This window comes from Schistocerca serialis, chromosome 6, assembly GCF_023864345.2.
Source record: "Schistocerca serialis cubense isolate TAMUIC-IGC-003099 chromosome 6, iqSchSeri2.2, whole genome shotgun sequence".
NCBI lineage: Eukaryota > Metazoa > Arthropoda > Insecta > Orthoptera > Acrididae > Schistocerca > Schistocerca serialis.
This window is the reverse complement of record NC_064643.1, coordinates 387,895,557-387,916,465: the sequence shown is the minus strand read 5'-3', so window position 1 is coordinate 387,916,465 and position 20,909 is coordinate 387,895,557. Positions and strand designations below refer to the sequence as shown.

General features: G+C 39.8%; 1 protein-coding gene across 5 annotated transcripts in view; it reads right to left on the bottom strand.

Annotated features, from left to right (window-relative positions):
- The window catches only part of LOC126483834 (E3 SUMO-protein ligase PIAS3), a 277,101-nt gene that overhangs the window by 109,028 nt on the left and 147,164 nt on the right, over positions 1-20,909 (bottom strand). For all 5 annotated transcript variants that reach the window (XM_050107036.1, XM_050107041.1, XM_050107039.1 and 2 more), the window contains one exon: positions 4,829-5,069. In XM_050107036.1, the coding sequence (XP_049962993.1) occupies positions 4,829-5,069 (241 nt within the window). The remainder of the gene's footprint in view (positions 1-4,828; positions 5,070-20,909) is intronic.

The following is a 20,909-nucleotide window of genomic DNA, read 5'->3' as shown; positions in this document are numbered from 1 at the left end:
TCTATCATGATTCTTGAACCAAGTGTTAGCTATGATTAAGTTATGCTCTGTGCAAAATTCTACAAGGCGGCTTCCTCTTTCATTTCTTCCCCCCAATCCATATTCACCTACTATGTTTCCTTCTCTCCCTTTTCCTACTGACGAATTCCAGTCACCCATGACTATTAAATTTTCGTCTCCCTTCACTACCTGAATAATTTCTTTTATCTCGTCATACATTTCATCAATTTCTTCATCATCTGCAGAGCTAGTTGGCATATAAACTTGTACTACTGTAGTAGGCATGGGCTTTGTGTCTATCTTGGCCACAATAATGCGTTCACTATGCTGTTTGTAGTAGCTAACCCGCACTCCTATTTTTTTATTCATTATTAAACCTACTCCTGCATTACCCCTATTTGATTTTGTATTTATAACCCTGTAATCACCAGACCAAAAGTCTTCTTCCTCCTGCCACCGAACTTCACTAATTCCCACTATATCTAACTTTGACCTATCCATTTCCCTTTTTAAATTTTCTAACCTACCTGCCCGATTAAGGGATCTGACATTCCACGCACCAGCATTGTAGGAAACAAAATCAGCAAAAAAACAATGCATTTTGGAAAGATCTTTGATACGCAGCAACGAGTAAATTGCATATTTTCATATTCAAAAGTATAAACACGAATTCCAACCAATACAGTATGGTAGCTCCTGGAAGCACTGAAATTGAGATTACAATGCACTTTTGTCAGCCAATTATAGCTGATGTCACGTGATTTTACCAGCCATCACTGTTAAGTAGCGTGAACACACAAATCGTTTGAATTAACATATAAAAAGCATAGCTACAAGAAAAGCAAAGCTTTCAAATATAATATTGGTTGTCAAAAATTTTTTGCTGTTTTCTCCTGGGGATGTGGTTAGGCAGGACCTTAGAGACAGCTTACATTGCAGCCACTGAATATTTCTGACAAGCACGATTATAAATTTCACTGCTGTGCACAGAACATTTTGTGGCATTTCGAATTTTCCATAGAAAAGTCAATTACATGTACAATGGCTCAATAACTCACTTCACATTTTAACATTTTTTTGCCGTTGTCATTGCATAACTTGTAATCTATGAAAGATCTAAGATAGATGTGAAAAAAAAAACCTTAAAGCTTTGTCTTTTTTAGTGTGTGTTACCATCTAAGACATATCAAACACAAACGGGTCAGTAAAATTTTAAATGTTGGTATAAATAGCTGGTCTTCCAGGCCGAAAATTTTGTAAGTGGCTTGTCCTCAAAGTGTTAAATATTGAATGATTGTCTAATGCTCTGTGATTTAAGAAATTCATCCCACATTCTCATATGTAACCTAACTCATCATGCACAAAAGGAAATTTACTTTGAAATTAACATTTCTCAAACCACCATTCGCAACATTTTGCCACGAATTGTTAGAAATGTAAACTGGGTGTATACGTGGACGAGGAAAAAAAAATTCCCGGATTATTCCCGGTTAAAAGTAAACTTCCTCCCTGGTGAAAATACACTTTTTCCGTGTTAAGTGAGAGTATACTCTCCTCGGAACTGTAAAACTTATGTCTTTTGCATGGTTATGGTTTTATACACCAGCGTAGACTTTCCCAGCACTTTAGAAAACGAAACTCAGGGAACAAAACACGTTTTGGGAAGTTGTCTGACTTGCAGCAGCGTGTACACTGAATACTATCGTATTTCGAAAGTATAAACTTGGATTCCACCAATCACACAAATGGGAACAGTTAATGGTTTAAATCAATATACGTAGTGTACCTACAAAAAAAGGAAAGCTTTCACATATAATGTTGCCCCCTTTTTTTTTTGCGTTTTACACTTTGAGATACATCACACAAATGTGCCAATAAAATTTTTAAGAACGACATAAATGCCAGATCATCTGGGCTCAAAATTATTCTAAATGGTCATCCTCAAAGAATTGATTTTTAAATGAGAGTCAAAAGCTCTGCGATTTAAGAAATTCATAGTACATTCTCGCATATAGTTCATCTTGCATAAAAGGACATTTACTGTGAAAGTAACGATTTCAATCCAACAATTCGCAATATTTTCCTGGGACCTGTTAGAAACAGGTTCGTTTCAGCAGTTGCCAGAGAGCGCCAGATAACAAGAGTCACCACGCTTGCACAGCTACGATGACATAGGAAGCACGTATGTTCGTACGTGTAAAACATTAAAAGATCTTACATTATGTCATAGAAGAAACAAGACATTAGAGGATACTCCAAGAGCACGGGTATTTCGTGAACCATACTGAAATGCATAATTCGGCTTAAAGTGCACATTCGTACGTCCAGTTACGGATGCAAATTTTCTTGGAGTACCAGTATTGTATTATCTTGTGTTTGGTTCGTTATTATGGCACAATGCCATATGTGCTACAAGATGGAAACATGCACCTGAAATGCAGCGAACAGTTGAAACTAGCCAATAGTGTGGAATTAAACACTCCGTTTCAGTGGAAAAGTTAATAGAAGCCAAATTTCTTCAGCAAATCGACAAAAATAACTTCATTGTTCTGCAATGTGATTAATGCTTGACTGTCAGAAACGGGAAATAAAATAAAGTCTGAAACTAATAACATATTTTAGCCTTCCGTAATTATGTGAATGTATTTTAATTCATTTGACAACTCCCGCTCACAGAAGTCAGTTTTGTTTTCATTTCACGTGAGAGCAATAAACGAAAAGGAAACAGCAAAATTACTAAACGTGAACACCAGTCATGTGAGACTACCCACCTCCCCGTTACAACTTAAGGCTGCTCTGTAGATCTGCCCCAGATCTACGATATTTCCGAACTGGGGCATACTAGAGAGTGGCGCCCCTCCTCCCTCGAGCGTTTGAGGTAGGACGCCAAAAATTTAAAAATCGACTTTTCAAAAATGTCCATTTTGAAGTGCACATCTTTCTGAACAGTCTGATACATAAAACGTGTGTTTGAGGAAATTAAAAACATTTTATTTGGTCTTAAATGTGCCAAAGTGCAGTGCCATGCCTCTTCACACAGCATTCTTCTACCACATATCACTGTATTTCGGTCTGTGGAACTCAAACGTGTAACATTTTGTAATGGGTCCTATCAAACTATATTCAGAACATTGGAAATTAAAATGTCCTGTGGTGCCTCTCCTGTCTCTGGTCGGCCAATTTGACAACCTGCCCCTGTTTTAAAAACTCACAATAAATACTGGATGGGATTATTTGTAACGGGGACAACAGGAACTCTTCAGAAAATTTGCACTCTTTATTGCCTCTTGGCAAATAACTTGGTGTCTTGTGTGACATAAAATTAAATATAATAGAGGGAAACATTCCACGTGGGAAAAATATATCTAAAAACAAAGATGATGTGACTTACCAAACGAAAGTGCTGGCAGGTCGATAGACACACATACAAACACAAACATACACACAAAATTCAAGCTTTCGCAACCAACGGTTGCTTCGTCACGAAAGAGGGAAAGACGAAAGGATGTGGGTTTTAAGGGAGAGGGTAAAGAGTCATTCCAATCCCGGGAGCGGAAAGACTCACCTTAGGGGGAAAAAAGGACGGTTATACACTCGCGCGCGCGCACGCACGCACGCACGCACGCACGCACGCACGCACGCACACGCACACACACACACACACACACACACACACACACACACACACATATATCCCTCCACACATTTACAGACACAAGCAGACATATTCAAAGGCAAAGAGTTTGGGCAGAGATGTCAGCAAAGGCAGAAGTGCAGAGACAAAGATGATGTTGAATGACAGGTGAGGTATGAGTGGCGGCAACTTGAAATTAGCGGAGATTGAGGCCTGGTGGATAACGGGAAGAGAGGATGTATTGAAGGGCAAGTTCCCATCTCCGGAATTCTGAAAGGTTGGTGTTAGTGGGAAGTATCCAGATAATCCGGACGGTGTAACATGTGCCAAGATGTGCTGGCTGTGCACCAAGGCATGTTTAGCCACCGGGTGATCCTCATTACCAACAAACACTGTCTGCCTGTGTCTATTCATGTGAATGGACAGTTTGTTGCTGGTCATTCCCACATAGAATGCACCACAGTGTAGGCAGGTCAGTTGGTAAATCACGTGGGTGCTTTCACACGTGGCACTGCCTTTGATCGTGTACACCTTCCGGGTTACAGGACTGGAGTAGGTGGTGGTGGTGGTGGTGGTGGGGGGGTGCATGGGACAGGTTTTACACCGGGGGCGGTTACAAGGGTAGGAGCCAGAGGGTAGGGAAGGTGGTCTGAGGATTTCATAGGGATGAACTAACAGGTTACGAAGGTTAGGTGGGCGGCGGAAAGACATTCTTGGTGGCGTGGGGAGGATTTCATGAAGGATGGATATCATTTCAGGGCAGGATTTGAGGAAGTCGTATCCCTGCTGGAGAGCCACATTCAGAGTCTGATCCAGTCCCGGAAAGTATCCTGTCACAAGTGGGGCACTTTTGTGGTTCTTCTGTGGGAGGTTCTGGGTTTGAGGGGATGAGGAAGTGGCTCTGGTTATTTGCTTCTGTACCAGGTCGGGAGGGTAGTTGCGGGATGCGAAAGCTGTTATCAGGTGGTTGGTGTAATGGTTGAGCCATTAACTCTCTTTTCCTTGCAGTCCTTATGTAGCCACTGTGAGGGATTTGCAGCCTGCAGAACTATTAACTCTGTACATCACTGCTCTTAACTATCAGTAAAAGTAATGAAATGACACCTTAGGTTAGGATAAAAAAAATAAACAAATGTTAGAAACATTAAGTCACATTAACAAATGTTGTCAGGTTCAAAATATTTAGCAACTCACTGAGCCCTCTGGTAAAATCAGAATGCCTTATCCCTCTGGCTTTTAGCCTCTGAAGCAGTTCCGATGATGAAAGTTTCCGTACTAAGTACACAGCTATCACATAACCCCGTCCAAAATCTGAATTCCAAGTGACGTTTATCGTATTTGGAACTGTGGGGCTTAGTTTCACCATAGGAGTAATATTCACAGGCTTTGGCGGTCTCTTTGGTTCAACACCAGGCTTATTTGTTGGTATTGGGTTCTGGAAAAAAAAAAGAACAATTATTAACAAATGGTGACTGGATAAACTTCAGTAAACTACACAACATTAATCCTGTCAAGTTGCAGACTTCATAAACAAATTACATTTCCAGAGAAAAGTCTATCATTTAAGACAATATTATGGTAAGACAAAAGAGTTACTTTTGTCAGATACCAAGTGAAATCTTTTTTTAAGCATGTATGATCTAACTGAAGAGGTTATTTTGTCTAATAAATCATGCTGTGTGGCTCAGCAGTTATGAAGTTAGTTTATTTAAGAGAGATGGGCCAAGTAGCGAACATGCACTTATTGTGCAATTATTTCAACTATTCAGAACTTCAGAAATTGCCACAATATAGCTACACCAGGGTCATTGATGGGGTGGGGCTATGACTAGGGAGCTAAACAACATTGTAAACAGCACTCTTACTAAAATGTTCTGAGACAACTTCTTAAATACTTGACTGAAATTTTATTAACTGTTCCACCCCAACTTATTTTCACTAAAATCTTCATACAGAAGGCCTCCAATATATAAAACTTGCCCTGTACTCACCATAATGTTACTAATATCTTAAGAACAGATTTTATACAATGGGTTTGCAGAAATATTGTGACTGATCACTTAGTGATGAGCCAGCCACTCTGTAAACACATCAAGGGCCATGAAGGCAGAAGTAGCAAAATCAAAATTCACTAGAGATAATTATAAGACAGAACTGCTGAAAAGTACCTTTCTCTGGAGGCTATGAGGGTACATAGCTTTAGCATATTTGGGGTGTTTGCCTTAAAGTCAGGAATGCAAAGTTTTCTGTGCCCTCATTGTCATATGAAATGAGGAACTCTGTCAATTACTAAAATTATACTAATCCACATACTTCCAGAAGTGCATAGGTTGGCATTTTTGCATAGGATACACATGTTGGAGAAGATATTTGTTGGTATTGTATTGTTACTCATTTGGGATACTCCTTAGGTGGTATGTGGCAGTTGGAGTTCACCAGCAGACACTTTTACATCACAGCAAGTACATCATGGAGTTTCCAACACCACATGGACACTGATGAGACTCCTCAGAGAAGACAAGATCGAGAATAGCCAAATGAGAATGTACATGAAAATTATATTGATCAAATAAGGAGCCTTTAGAATTTTAATTCCACACAGATATCCACACAAAGCACACTTGCAAAAGTTCATACAAGAAATGTACTTCGTTAATGAAGTTAGAGGTGGAAATAATAAGAAAGAAACTGACTAATGTATTGCAACAGAGTATATTGCAATAACAATTTTTCATGATTTTGCCACATGGAACCCTCTCAAGCCAAACTTCTTTGCAACACGTGGTGCTCTCCGAGGCTGGAGTCTGAATGACCTGCCATTCTTTTCTAACCTTCCATGACATATTCCTCTTTACTTCCACAGGGAGTAATAAACAGTTCTGAGAACTAAATTAGGTATATGAAGATAATCAATGTTTGAAAAAATAATCTAATTGTATAGATAAAAAGCCTACTCACCAAGAGGTGGCAGGAAAAAACACATTTAAAGGTCAAGGAAATGGGCAAGTTTTTCGACTCAGTAACTCTTCTGGCAGAAAGGTTGAAGGGTAAGGACGAGGGATGAAGGAAAAAGACTTGAGAGTTCTAGGACTGCTGGTACCGCTGACTCTGAAAGCTTGCACATTTCCTTTCGCTTTATGTGTATTTTTTCCTGCTGCCACTTGGCAAGTAGATTTTTTTATCTGTCCAATTATATTCAGTTAGGTAAATGGTAAGATGTAATGTAAAATGCTAAACTTGTACCAAACCTACACATTCACTTAAAACTGATGGCACTTTAGCCAACAAAGTATTTTCTGTCATCTAGTCAAGAAATGAAAGCAATTCGTTAAAATGTGGTATGTGGGTATCCATGCACTGTCATGTGACAGGATGTTAATTGGAGGCATGCTGAAGTCAATTCACCTCACTTTAATGGCTCTTAGGAGGACTGTCATGACCATATTGTTGACTTCACTGAGTGCAGTTTATGTTTCGCAACCTAAACTCTTCTTTCTCTCACCGATTCAAAATCTTGCATTGCTACAGCATGACAGCTGATGCAGGCTGACAGCACTTAGTAACAGCCACATCATTCCTCATACCGGTATCCTTGGTCACTCCATGTCAATGAATCCCTCCCTGCGCTGAAGCTACAAAAGGGAGGCCTGACTCATCAGGATTTCTGCTGAAATGTAACAATGGATAATGGTGCATTTTGAGTGTCAGAACAAGAAGAATTAATGCCACAATTACACCTCATCTGTTCTGGTGCCCTCAAGGAGCCATATAAATCTGCAATGAAAATAGTGATTTCATAAAGTGTGTGCTCTTAGAAGGACACATCCCTCTAATGTTAACAAATCACTGTAAACTTTAATGTGTAGTGCTTCGAGAATTTACACGTAAATTCTGGAACCACTTGACCTTCTGCCACCTCAAACACATGATATTTTAATGATACGTGTGAGAGAGGGCCTATTTACTGCGCAACACATGTCTGTGTGTGCAGGACTGATGTTTATCATGGGAAGACAGGAGCTGCATCAGATGAGCGGCACTGACAAGTGTTTGCCGCAAGCGCCACAGATGCTGTAGGAGAGGACACGGAGTAATTAAATGCTACTCTTTGCTGTGTTAGTGAATGTAATTTGACTACAGACTTTTAACTTAAGTCATATCTTAGCCCTGAATGAAGCAAAATGCAGGGGACGTCTATAAATTATTTGGTTGTTATTTTAAATTGCTGGTGGTTAAAAGCTCGAAATACGGGAAGACGGAAATATTTACATGTGAAATGCTAACGACAAACTAGCTTTCTTCACATGTAGTAAACATCTGGGGAAACAGGTAGAGGAAATAATCGACCAAAAAGTTGCCAAAAGGGTAATTCCCGATGTTTCTTCAAATTTAGCTTCAGAACTTACTCGCAATGATACTAAGAGAGGCGTAGATAATCTACGGAAAGAATTCAAACTTATCCAGGATAAGGTAGACAACAAGGTGACTTCTCCTAATATGGAATTAACCAGTGAGGTAATGACTGACCTACAATGGGGGGCAAATTCTGGACTCTCCAGACAGTTTCAAAGTTTAAGCCAGACGGGGGAAGTACATCCTACTCACTTTCTGAAACAGCTTAATCAAGCTTTGCCAAAAAACTGGGAAGTTTCAAAAAAGACAATTTCCGGTGGGGTACCTTTTAGGAGAAGCTTCAGAGTGGGGCACACTGACATAGAGAATTTTTCGTCTTGGGCTGATTTCCAGAAAAACTTTCAGGAGAAGTATTGGTCAGCAAGTGCCCAGGAAAAACTAATATCCGAGTTGGGGGACACAAAGTATTACAACAGTTCGTGGGGTATGACGCCAAAGTATTTCGGCTGGCATTTAACTAGTGATGCTGGGCTAGTGTCAACCTAGTCGAGGGAAAAGGAAATTTTATCAAAATTCAATGAAGGCGTGGTTGGGCGACGAAATCTGGGGCCACTAGCAGAGTGTGGTAACTGTCGACAGCCAGCAGGCCAGGCAAGGTAAACATAGCATTCGCAAGTGCGCAGCTGAGACAGCGGTATTGCACGCATGATTTGTTTTGAGGGGAGCAACAACGAGGCAGAAACTGTGGCATTGCTTTAAGTTATTACTATGTATGTGGCGGGGCACTAGGCCAGAGCCAAGAGTGTCGATTTGTAAGTGGCTGCCATAGTTTCTGTCTCTCTCTGACACTACGTCAGAAGTGAGGGAGAAACCAATATAAACACACGGGCAATTTTAGCTTAGGTTAGAGTGTGCCAGGTCAGTTGAGCGTCGGGATGGACCTGCATTGGTCTTCGCTTATAGGGGCCAGTCTGGCAGCAATGTTGTAAGTATTCTGCATAAACTTGTATTCTGTTTTCTATGTACTTGTTCAGGCTATATTCCGCCTCCGGGGACACAATGCCGGGGTGGAACAGAACGCCAGAATGGAACTTTGAGATCACACGGTCTGCCTGAAAGAGGGCAGTGACAGCGATCTGCAGCGAGTCCAGGAGGGGCTCGGTTCCACTCAAGTCTACGGGCCACGTTCACTTCCCACCTGGCGTACCGGGGTCCGGGCGAGGCATATGCTGGTGAAGGCGAAGCAGCACTGCAACACTGTCAGAGATGGTGGCAGGTGTTGCCATCCGGCAAGCACCACTAGGGGCAAGTTGCAGCACAACATCCAGGAGGGCACGGCTTAGAGTCTGGTCCTGTCCTGGGAGCAGTGGCAGCCCAAGGGCCACAGTGACCAGTACACCGACCTTTGTCCCATGGTCGGACAGAGCAGGCCACATGGGGTGGAGGGCGGTGAGGTCCAGGGACTGTAGCAGTTTCTGGAATTGTGGGCACCGGAGCGGCGTCAGTCGCAACTCCCCGGTGGGCAGTGACCGGGAGAGCACGGCTGACTTCCATTGGTGGGCGACCTTTATGACGGCAGCAGCGGCGTCGTATACCAGGAGGTTGCTGAGCCAGCTGGACTCGCAGTACAGCACGCGGCGGGAAGCCGACATTACGCTTCAACCATCGAGTACTGTAAAGTAGCTGAATAAACGAATGTTATCGAATACTGCTGTATCACTCTGCACTGCTCCTCGACGCTCTTGAACTTGCTCAGCCTACTTAGATAAGCCCATGGAGGAAGAAGGGTTGTTGTGAATTTTAATAAGACGTTTACCCATTTACGCAAGGAAGGATGTACTAAGTAGCGGGTGGAAGACCGTAGAAGAATTAGTATCCTTTGTAGAAGCACTTGATGGTTTAAACAAAGACCACAACGAGAATGTGCATCCAAGTGAAAATCAGAATTTCAGAAGGGGTAGCAGCAACAGTAGTAGCAATTTTAAGAGACATGAGGCCAATTTAGCTTGATTACACCAGTGTAAGCGGAATAAGGGTAATGAAAATTATCAGAAGAAGCATTCACCTTCGAATATAGGACCAGTGACATAACAGGAATTTGTACCAAGCAGTAATAGAGTACAAAGTAGTAATGTAATACCCCGATTTCGTAACCAGATTTGAGATTAGATTAGATTAGTTTTTCGTTCCATAGATCCGTGATGAGGAGAGCCTCGTGGATGTGAAACATGTTTTTTTTTTTTTAGCTGAAATAACAATACTAATAGTATGAATATATACAATACATCAGTCGTTTCTATTAAAAAATTCGTCAATGGAATAGAAGGAGTTGGCCACTAGTAAGTCTTTCAGGCTCCTTTTAAACTGATCTTTATTTGTAACTAAATTTTTTATGTTTGCTGGCAAATTATTGAAGATGAGTGTTCCTGAATAGTGGACTGCTTTTCGAACTAAAGTAAGTGCTTTTAAGTCCTTGTGCAGATCATTTTTGTTCCTGGTATTGTATGTATGAACTGAGCTGTTTGTTGGAAAAAGAGATATATTATTTAGGACAAATTTCATTAAGGAGTAAATATACTGACAAGGGAACCTCCCCATCGCACCCCCCTCAGATTTAGTTATAAGTTGGCACAGTGGATAGGCCTTGAAAAACTGAACACAGATCAGTCGAGAAAACAGGAAGAAGTTGTGTGGAACTATGAAAAAATAAGCAAAATATACAAACTGAGTAGTCCATGCGTTAGATAGGCAACGTCAAGGATAGTGTGAGCTCAGGAGCACTGTGGTCCCGTGGTTAGCGTGAGCAGCTGCGGAACGAGAGGTCCTTGGTTCGAGTCTTCCCTCGAGTGAAAAGTTTTATTTTCGCAAAGTTATGATTTGTCCATTCGTTCATTGACGTCTCTGTTCATTGTAATAAGTTTAGTGCCTGTGTTTTGTGACCGCACCGCAAAACCATGCGATTAGTAGACGAAAGGACGTGCCTCTCCTATGGGAACCGAAAACATTTGACTGCAAGGTCATAGGTCAAACGATTCCTCCACAGGAAAACACGTCTGATATATTCTATACGACACTGGTGACGGCATGTGTGTCACATGACAGGAATATGTTGTCGACCCACCTAACTTGTACACTTGGCGAATGGGTAAAAAGATTCTTCTACCTTCCGACGTTTGTTTAGGTGTAGCGTCCCCATACTAGGGCGCAGTTACCTCGCATCGGACGGTCGGACGGACAGATAATAATTGTCCGAAAATAAAAAATTAAACTTTTCACTCGAGGGAAGACTTGAACCAAGGACCTCTCGTTCCACAGCTGCTCACGCTAACCACGGGACCACGGCGCTCCTGAGCTCACACTATCCTTGACGTTGCCTATCTTCCGAATGGACTACTCAGTTTGTATATTTTGCTTATTTTATCATAGTTCCACACAACTTCTTCCTGTTTCCTCGATTGATCTGTGTTCAGTTTTTCAAGGCCTATTCACTGTGCCAACATATAATTAAATCTGAGGGGGGTGCGATGGGGAGGTTCCCTTGTGAGAGGCAGTAGTTAGTATACCCAGCTCTTTGAAGAGGTTTCTACAGGACGTCCATGAATTTACTCCACAAATAATACGTATTACACGCTTTTGGACTCTGAAAACTTTTGACTTGAAGAGTTACCCCAAAATATTATACCATATGACATTATGGAATGAAAGTAGGCAAAGTATGCAAGCTTTTTCATTTGTATGTTACCTATGTCTGCTAACACTCGAATTGCAAATACAGATTTGTTAAGGTGTTTCTGCAGTTCTGTGGCATGCTCCTCCAAACTGAATTTATAATAAAGTTGTAATCCCAGGAATTTAAGACTGTCAACCTCTTCTATCTGCTCCTCTTCATACTTTATGCAGATGCTGGGTGGAAACCTCTAACAGGTTCTGAATTGCATATAGTGAGTCTTTTCGAAGTTTAATGTCAGTGAGTTGGCTTTAAACCTTTTATTAATATCCATGAAAATATCATTAGCAGATTTTTCTAGAACTACACTCGACATACTATTTATTACAATACTTGTGTCATCTGCAAACAAAATGAACTCTGCTTCTGGTAGTGTAACTTATGAGAGATCATTAATGTACATAAGAAAAACCAATGGCCCTAAGATGGATCCTTGTGGGACACCACATGTAAATTCTTCCCATTCTGATGATGACTGATGACTTAATTCACTAGACCCTTGCACTAACACCCTTTGTTTCCCGTTAGTGAGGTATGACGAACCATTTTGCAGCACTGTCCATGACACAATAGAATTCTAATTTATTTAAAAGGATGTTGTGGTTCACACAATTGAATGCCTTTGACAAATCACAGAAAATACCTGCTGCTTGTAACTTGTTATTTAATGAATTAAGTACATTTTCACTGTAGGTGTAAATAGCCTTCTCGATATCAGAACCCTTCAGACATCCAAACTGTGTTCTTGATAATATGTTATTTGTGGTCAGATGGTTGAGAAGCTGCCTGTACATTACTTTTTCTAAAATTTTTGAGAATGCTGGCAAAAGTAAAATCTGTCTGTAGTTTGATGGTATCTCTTTATCCCCTGTCTTGAATAGAGGCTTAACACCTGCATATTTTAGCCAGTCAGGAAATGTCCCAGTTATAATTGACTGGTTACACAAGTAATTTAGAATTGTACTAAACTCAGAAGAACATGCCTTAATTAACTTTGTTGATATTTCATCGTAACCACTAGAATGATTTGTTTTTAAAGATTTTATTATGGAAGTTATTTCTTTTGGTGAAATGAGTGACACATTCATGTACCTGAAGCTATTTGTAAAGGCTAGTTTCAAGTATTCAAGGGCATTATTTACTGATCCTGACAATCCCATTCTATCAGTAACTGTTATAAAGTATTTGTTAAATAGATTTGCCACACTATGCCCATTGGTTACTAGTGTGTCATCTACCCTTAGTGCTATTTGCTCCTGTTCCTTTCTGGTTCTACCAGTCTCCTCTTTCACTATATCCCATATTGTTTTTATTTTGTTCCCTGACATTGCTATCTTCTTCTCGTAGTGCATTTGCTTAGATGTCTGAATTACTTTTTTTAATATTTTACAGTATTCCTTGTATTTAGCTAAATCATCAGCACTGGAGCTATTCTTGGTCGACAGATACATTTTCCTTGTTGTCTTACAGGAAATCTTTATTCCTTGTGTAATCCATGGTTTTATTATAGACTTCTGTTTAATTTGAGTAACTTTTAGAGGAAAACAGTTTTCAAACAGGGTACTGACATTGTTCATGAATGTGTTATATTTTTCATTCATGTCATGAGCACTATAAACATCTTTCCAGTTCATATCTTTGAGTAGTTTTCTAAAACACTCCATTTTTGGTTGATTGACTACTTTCCTGTACTCAGATTTAGCAGTCTTGATAATCTGCTTAGAATTTACATCTAAAACAAGGAGCGGTGGTGGTGGTTAGTGTTTAACGTCCCGTCGACAACGAGGTCATTAGAAACGGAGAGCAAGCTCGGGTTAGGGAAGGATTGGGAAGGAAATCGGCCATGCCTTTTCAAAGGAACCATCCCAGCATTTGCCTGAAACGATTTTAGGGAAATCACGGAAAACCTAAATCAGGATGGCCGGAGACGGGATTGAACCGTCGTCCTCCCGAATGCGAGTCCAGTGTGCTAACCACTGCGCCACCTCGCTCGGTAAAACAAGGAGCTGCATGTCATGATCTTATAGTCCATTTATAACAGGTTTTATGACTTGATTTGTCTATAAAAATGTTATCAATGGCTGTCCTTGAGGAGTTAGTGATCCTAGTTGGAAAGTTTACAGTGTGAGTTAGATTGAAAGACAACATTACTAACTGCAGTAAATGTTTACTGGAAGATTGCATTAGAAAATCTGTATTAAAGTCACCAGCAATCAAAATTTTTTGTGTCTTCCTGTTAAATAACCCAAAAGAGCTACTAGATGATTTATGAATAGATTATAATTTCCTGCAGGTGCTCGGTAAATAGTTACTATGATATAGGATCTGTTATGGAAATCTACTACTGTTGCACATGCTTTTAGATGCTGCTCTAAACAGAATTTATTGATGTCAATGTTCTTGAATTTATGACAGTTGTTAATAAATGTGGCAACTCCTCCTCCATCCATATCTACTCTGCAGAAGTAGGAAGCTAGCTTAAATCCTGAAATGTCTAACATATCTATACCAGTGGTCACTTTATGTTCAGAGAGGCAGATTATGTCAATCTGGTTAGATGAATTCATTTCATCGATACAAATGAGTAGTTCATCAACTTTATTTCTGAGTCCCGGAATGTGCTGGTGTAATAAAGATAACTAATACTGCATACTAATGGGATTATAACTGCTTTGGCAAAGATGAACTGGCAGTTTCTGATTACTTTCTGTTAAACATTGTTTAAATGGAGGCTGTATGCTAAAATCTGACTCCTGTTCATCTGTTTTCTCAAACTGAGTTTGTCTGCCAATCTCTCTTAAAACTCGTTTTCTTTCCCCCTTCCCTATCCTAAAAAAGGCATCTCTCTGACACCTTCCCTTTCCTATTGAGGTGAAGGCCATGTCTAGTGTAGTCCCACCTATCGATAGCATCCACAGGAATCAAACCAATATGGGACCCTATATCCGTCCTAAGCAGCCACTCCAACTCCAAGTTCACCCTCCCTACGGAAGAGTTCAAATGAGGCCGATTATGGCATCGCAACACAGACACAAATCCCACACTCGTATGTTTCGTTGCTGATGCTATCTTCACCAGGTCACTCTCTATGGAATATTCAGTCTCTGTCAATGCTATTTCCCGGACCACCCACTATAACCACGGCATCCTCCTTTGTGAAATCCTTGCATAAAGAACCTACATCCTCTGTTACCTGACCCAGATCTGCACTAGGCTTGAAAAAGTTTATGACCTGGTACTCTGGACCTAGATTTTCCTGCACTAGTTGGCCAACACCTCTACCATGGGAACTACCTAACAACAGAACTTTCTTTCTCTTTACAAATTTCCCTACCTTTTTCAAGTCCTTGAAAGCTTGTTGTGCCCTTTCTACAGCTTCAGCTGCATGAGGCTCATCCGATTCTGACTGAGGCAACAGGTCAAATCTATTTTCAAGATTTATGACAAAGCTGTCTGATGCTCTCCTTTGCCCCCCCCCCCCCCCCCCATTACCTGTTGCCACTTCCCACCTCTGTTCACCCTTCTCCCTCTTTAACCTGTCCAGATCCTCCCTTGCCTTGTCTAGCTCAGCTTGAAGAGTTGCAATTTTCCCTTCCTGTTCCAGTATTTTCCTATCTCTACTGCAGGTCCTACAATACCACTGCTGAGCCTCATTTATGTCCCCATTTCCCATGCCACTATATTCGCCCCAATGAAAGAAACTACTGCACCCATCACACCATACTCCGGAACTAACGATCCTACGGCATACCACACACTTCTCACTCATGGTAAAAACAGAAATCGTATAAACTGATTTAAGTACTAACTAAAACATAAACAAAGGACCCTAGAAACTATTCAGGGAGATATAAATAAATTGAAAGAGTACTGAATAAAAAAACTGGTGATTACATATAAGTTTAAGTCACTGTTTACTTACGATACGCGTGTGTGAAATTAAGCCTAAAATCCGTGCTATAGGCGCGAGAAGGAAAATAAACTTCTTATCTCGTTTAATCTTCTTTAACACTTCACTAACACTTCCACTAATGTAACAACACTTATAATATATTTATACCAACTGCTTACTTACGATTCACGCACGTAAAATTAGACCTAGGATTCGTGCTACAGGCGCAAGAAGAAAGATACGCTTCTTACCCCGTTAAATTTTATTTTATACTTCACTAACATTTCCACTAATTTAACAACACTTATATTATATTTATAACACCTGTACACGTTTAAAAATAGCTTAATAACAACGCTTTTTATAATTATTTAGTGCAGCAAATACTCGAATAGTCCGCATCGGCCAACCCAGCCAGTAATTACCAATAAAGAGGAAAACGTAGTGCGATCTGGATTCAGGGCCGGGGACCAGGTCATAGAAATACTTTAGGAGGCCTGGTTTATAATAGGTATGGTAATTTCACGCATAAAATAGCAACAAAAGAATAGTGGTTACTGGAAGAACCGCGCTTAACTGACATTAATCCACAACCAATAATAATAGCAAAAGCAGAGGATTTTGAAGTTAACATATTTATAGATTTCGGGAGTGAAGTGTCACTTATTTCTAGTGTTTTCTTTAACACATTATGAACAAAATATCACTTACTGGTATTACCAGTAATGGTAGTGTACATAGTCGGTATTACTGGAACAAAGAGCAAAGCTGTAAAACACGAGACCCAGGTGAACTTCAAAGTTGGGAATATCCCATTTCGTCAGACACTCTTAGTAACAGAAAATTTCAATAGGGATGCGTTATTCGGCCTAGACTGGCTACCAGAATTTAACATCATATTGAATTTTGAGGAGAATCTTCTTTATTTTGGAAAAGGTGACTACAAATATTGTGTAAAGTTTGTGACTGACAGCTGTATTAGTAAACAAACACGAGGGTCAATGTCTGAGTAACTGCTACAGCAAGACTGTCACCAGCGATTGACAACATAAGTCACGTATCACACCACGCCGACATACAAAACAAAATAAACTCATCGCCAATATTAACCAGTGAACAAAAATTAGATTTATCTAAAATTCTATTGAAATACGAAATGGTATTTTCTGATCATCTGGGTAGTATTAGTGACTATGTACGTAAATTTAAAATCAAAGATAGTACTCCATTTTTCTGCAAGCCTTATCCAATACCAGTAAGTTTAAAAGAAGCAGTTAAGGAAGAAATTGACAAAATGAATGACAATAACATAATAGAACATAGCACTAGCATCATGAATAACCCCTTGGTGGTAGTAAAAAAGGCTGCATGAGGTCTGCAGTGGTACTAGATGCGCGTACTTTGAATAAGCATATGGAGACGGAACGAGACAGACCCATTAACATCGATGAATTATTGCCCAAATTTGAGAAAGCACAGTATTTTAGCATAATGGAACTGACTGCTGGATATTGGCAAATTCGGTTACATCATGAATAAAAGAAATATACAGCGCTTCTATTTGATGGGAAATCGTATCATTTTAATGTGTTGCCATTCGGGCTAAATATCTTAGTATCCATGTTTATACGGGCACTGGACGACGCGTTAGGAAGGGAATCGTTAAAGGATTTAATAATATATATAGATAACATACTCGTTATCTCATCTACCTGGGAAGAGGATTGCCTGATCTTGAGTAAAACTCTGACAAGGTTTAAAGAAAAGGTATTACAGTAAAACTGTCTAAATCGCACTTTGTGAGGCAAGAGTTTAAGTTTTTAGGGAATATCGTAGGAGTGCAAGGAATTAGATCAGGTCCAGAACATATGAAGGCGATTAAGGAGTGTCCACCCCCTAGAAATATAAGGCAATTGAAGGGATTTATTGGAATGGCCAGGTACTATAGACGATATATACAAAGTCAAGAGCTGAACGACCTAAGACTTTTACGTTTATCAATGAAGGGAATACCGTGGGTTTGGGATCAAAAGGCCAACGATGCGTTTGAAAATGTAAACATGAACTGAATCACCCATATTACAGCACTCGGTTATGGGAGAGCCATTTAAAATTTCAACAGATGCATCCAACTACGGTATAGCAGCAGAACTTTTCCAAGGAGAGTGGGGTCTGGAAAGTACAAATCACAGATCTATAGCTTTTCCTAGCCATAGTCTCGACAAACATGAATTAAACTATACAGCTGCAGAAAAGGAACTATTAGCAATAGTATGGGGTATCCAAAAATTCCAAATACTAGTATGAGGGGTCAGAAATACCGGGCAATCAAAAAGTCAGTATAAATTTGAAAACTGAATAAATCACAGAATAATGTAGAATGTACAAATCGACACACTTGCTTGGAATGACATGGGGTTTTATTAGAACCAAAAAAATGCAAAAGTTCAAAAAATGTCCGACAGATGGCGCATCATCTGATCAGAATAGCAATAATTAGCATAACAAAGTAAGACAAAGCAAAGATGATGTTCTTTACATGAAATGCTCAATATGTCCACCATCATTCCTCAACAATAGCTGTAGTCGAGGCATAATGTTGTGAACAGCACTGTAAAGCATGTCCGGAGTTATGGTGAGGCATTGGTGTCGGATGTTGTCTTTCGGCATCCCTCGAGATGTCGGTCGATCACGATACACTTGCGACTTCAGGTAACCTCAAAGCCAATAATCGCATGGACTGAGGTCTGGGGACCTGGGAGGCCAAGCATGACGAAAGTGGCGGTTGAGCACATGATCACCACCAAACGACGCATGCAAGAGCTCTCAGCCGTCACGGACGTTTTGCTGTCCAGCGCCATCTCTCGGACATTTTGTGAATCCCCCCCTAATAAAACCCCATGTCATTCCAAGCATGTGTGTCAATTTTTACCTCTCTATCTACATTATTCCATGGTTTATGAAGTTTTCAAATGTATACTGACTTTTTGATCACCCAGTACATATATATATATATATATATATATATATATATATAAGGATCACCAAGCTCTATCCTTTTCAATGAGTAGTCAATTATTACACAATAGATTAATGTGGTGGATGTTGTTGGTACAGGAATATGACATTAAAATACAGTATATAAAAGGTTCTGAAAATATTGCACCTGGCACTTTGTCTAGGTTATCTGTAGACATGAAAGGGTTAAAACGTATGGAAGGGCCCGGCGTAATTTTTGTGATTAATTTTTTGACAGTAGAATACCCACAGAACAGGGTACAAGATATGGCTTGAATAATAACAAAGAACATCCATCATGATACCTACTTTACGGAAATATATGCTATGTGTAACAAGAATTCCTTACCTCTTCATTAAGTAGAGAGGTGGAAAATATAAGGCACAATTTAATTTGGAGGGACACTATAACATCTCAACATTGGCGCATATGCATTCCGAAGTTAATGGAGGATGAGATTGTGTGGTATGTTCGTAAGGCATATGGACACTTCGGAGTAAAGAAAAGTATAGTTCATATGAAAAAGTTCTATTATTTTAAGAAGCTGGTACAGAAGGTAGCATCTTTAATTAGGACTTGTGAAATCTGTCAAAAGGTAAAACAGAGCAACACTCATGTTAAATACAAAATGTATCCAATCATTCCTAAGGCATTAACGTGATCTTACAGCAGCAGAGTTCTTTGGAACAATTCCGAAATGAAAGGAAGGAGTGTCATACATTTTTGTCATCATAGTGTTGGTCCAAGTATGTTAAACTGTATCCTATTAAGAAAGCAAATACACCAACCGTGATTTACTGTTTGCAACAATACTTTCTGGAGGTAGGCAAACCAAAACAGTTTCTCACCAATAATGGACCTCAGTTTGTTAGTAACGATTTTAAAGAATTTCTAGCTTGGGAAGATAGTCTTCAAGTATTAATCTCCAACTATAATCTGTCTACTAACCCATGTGAAAGGGTTATGATAGAAATTGGGAAATTATGCCGCACCTACTGCTATGAAAAATATGTCATGGGCAACGAAAGTTAAATACTTTGAACTTATTTTAAATGAATTACCACATTTATAAACTGGATTAACAACTTTCGAAGTAATAGGTAAAACCTTTGTGGGAGAACCTGTTATTCTATCAAACCTCAATACAAGGTCAATGACCTAGTTCTCTTAAAACAGCGTCTTCAGAGCTCTGACCTGAAGAAGGAGAGACAAATTTTTTCAGAAGTATGAAGGACCTTACTGAGTACAAGCAGTAATACATCCTAAAGCCTTGCTTTTAGTAGATCCTATTACAGGATCAGAAAAAGGAAAATATAATGTAAAAGACATAAAGTTGTATATCCTCCAGGGACGTTAACGTTCTGTGTTAACGGGCAGAGTGACAACCGTCAGATCCCAAGTTGTTTTCAGTGTTTCTTCTGTGCTATTTTTTCCTGCACCGAATTCCCTTCAAATCTTAAACTATCCTGTAATATATTCTTGAATTCTTATCCTATCGTATTATCCACCTTTAGAGAAACATATCCATGTGGAAGTGTGGTAACATCACCTGATGCCGGTCTTTGATTTGGTGTTACACGTGTGTATGCTGCAATATCTTTCATCACTCTAAAATCATTTCTCATTTCATCAGGAAGTCCAGCCAAGAAGCACAACTCGGGTATGAGACATATAAGCTGTTCAGTTTTCTCTTGGTTCTGCATCCTTTTCTTTACTTGGCTGACAAGCAATGGGTGCTGCATGTCTTTGATATCAAGGCCATACTGCTTCTTGTAGTAATAGCAATAAGTGATCGTACCACCATTGGTTGCCTCAAATGTGTCACATGGGCTTCTGTTTCACACTATGTCATCAACTCGATAAATTTTGCTGCAATATCAAGTCAGGACTGAAACTGGTTTCATAATATGCTCATTAAAAGCAGTTGGATTCTGATTTGATATATCTGCAACTACATCCAGAACAGTCTGTGTTCTCAGTACTCTGTTGTTAGAGGAGCATGCCTGACCAGTATTTAAGTCGCCTTCATGCTCCACTCTAGTCAGCAGTGGTCTCAATTGTAATGCCTAGCCAGCCAGTCTTTCCCGTAATCCGCATATAGTTAGGTCTATTTCTGCCTAACCAGCGTATAGTTAGGTCTTAATTTTGTCCAAGCTACTCTTTGAAAGTAATTTCTTATCCAGCTGGTCTATGCAAACCTGGGTGCAGATTAATAAACTGCAAAGAACATTAGATTAACAGAAAATGGGATTTTGTTTGAATCAGTACACAATTGTGATAACAT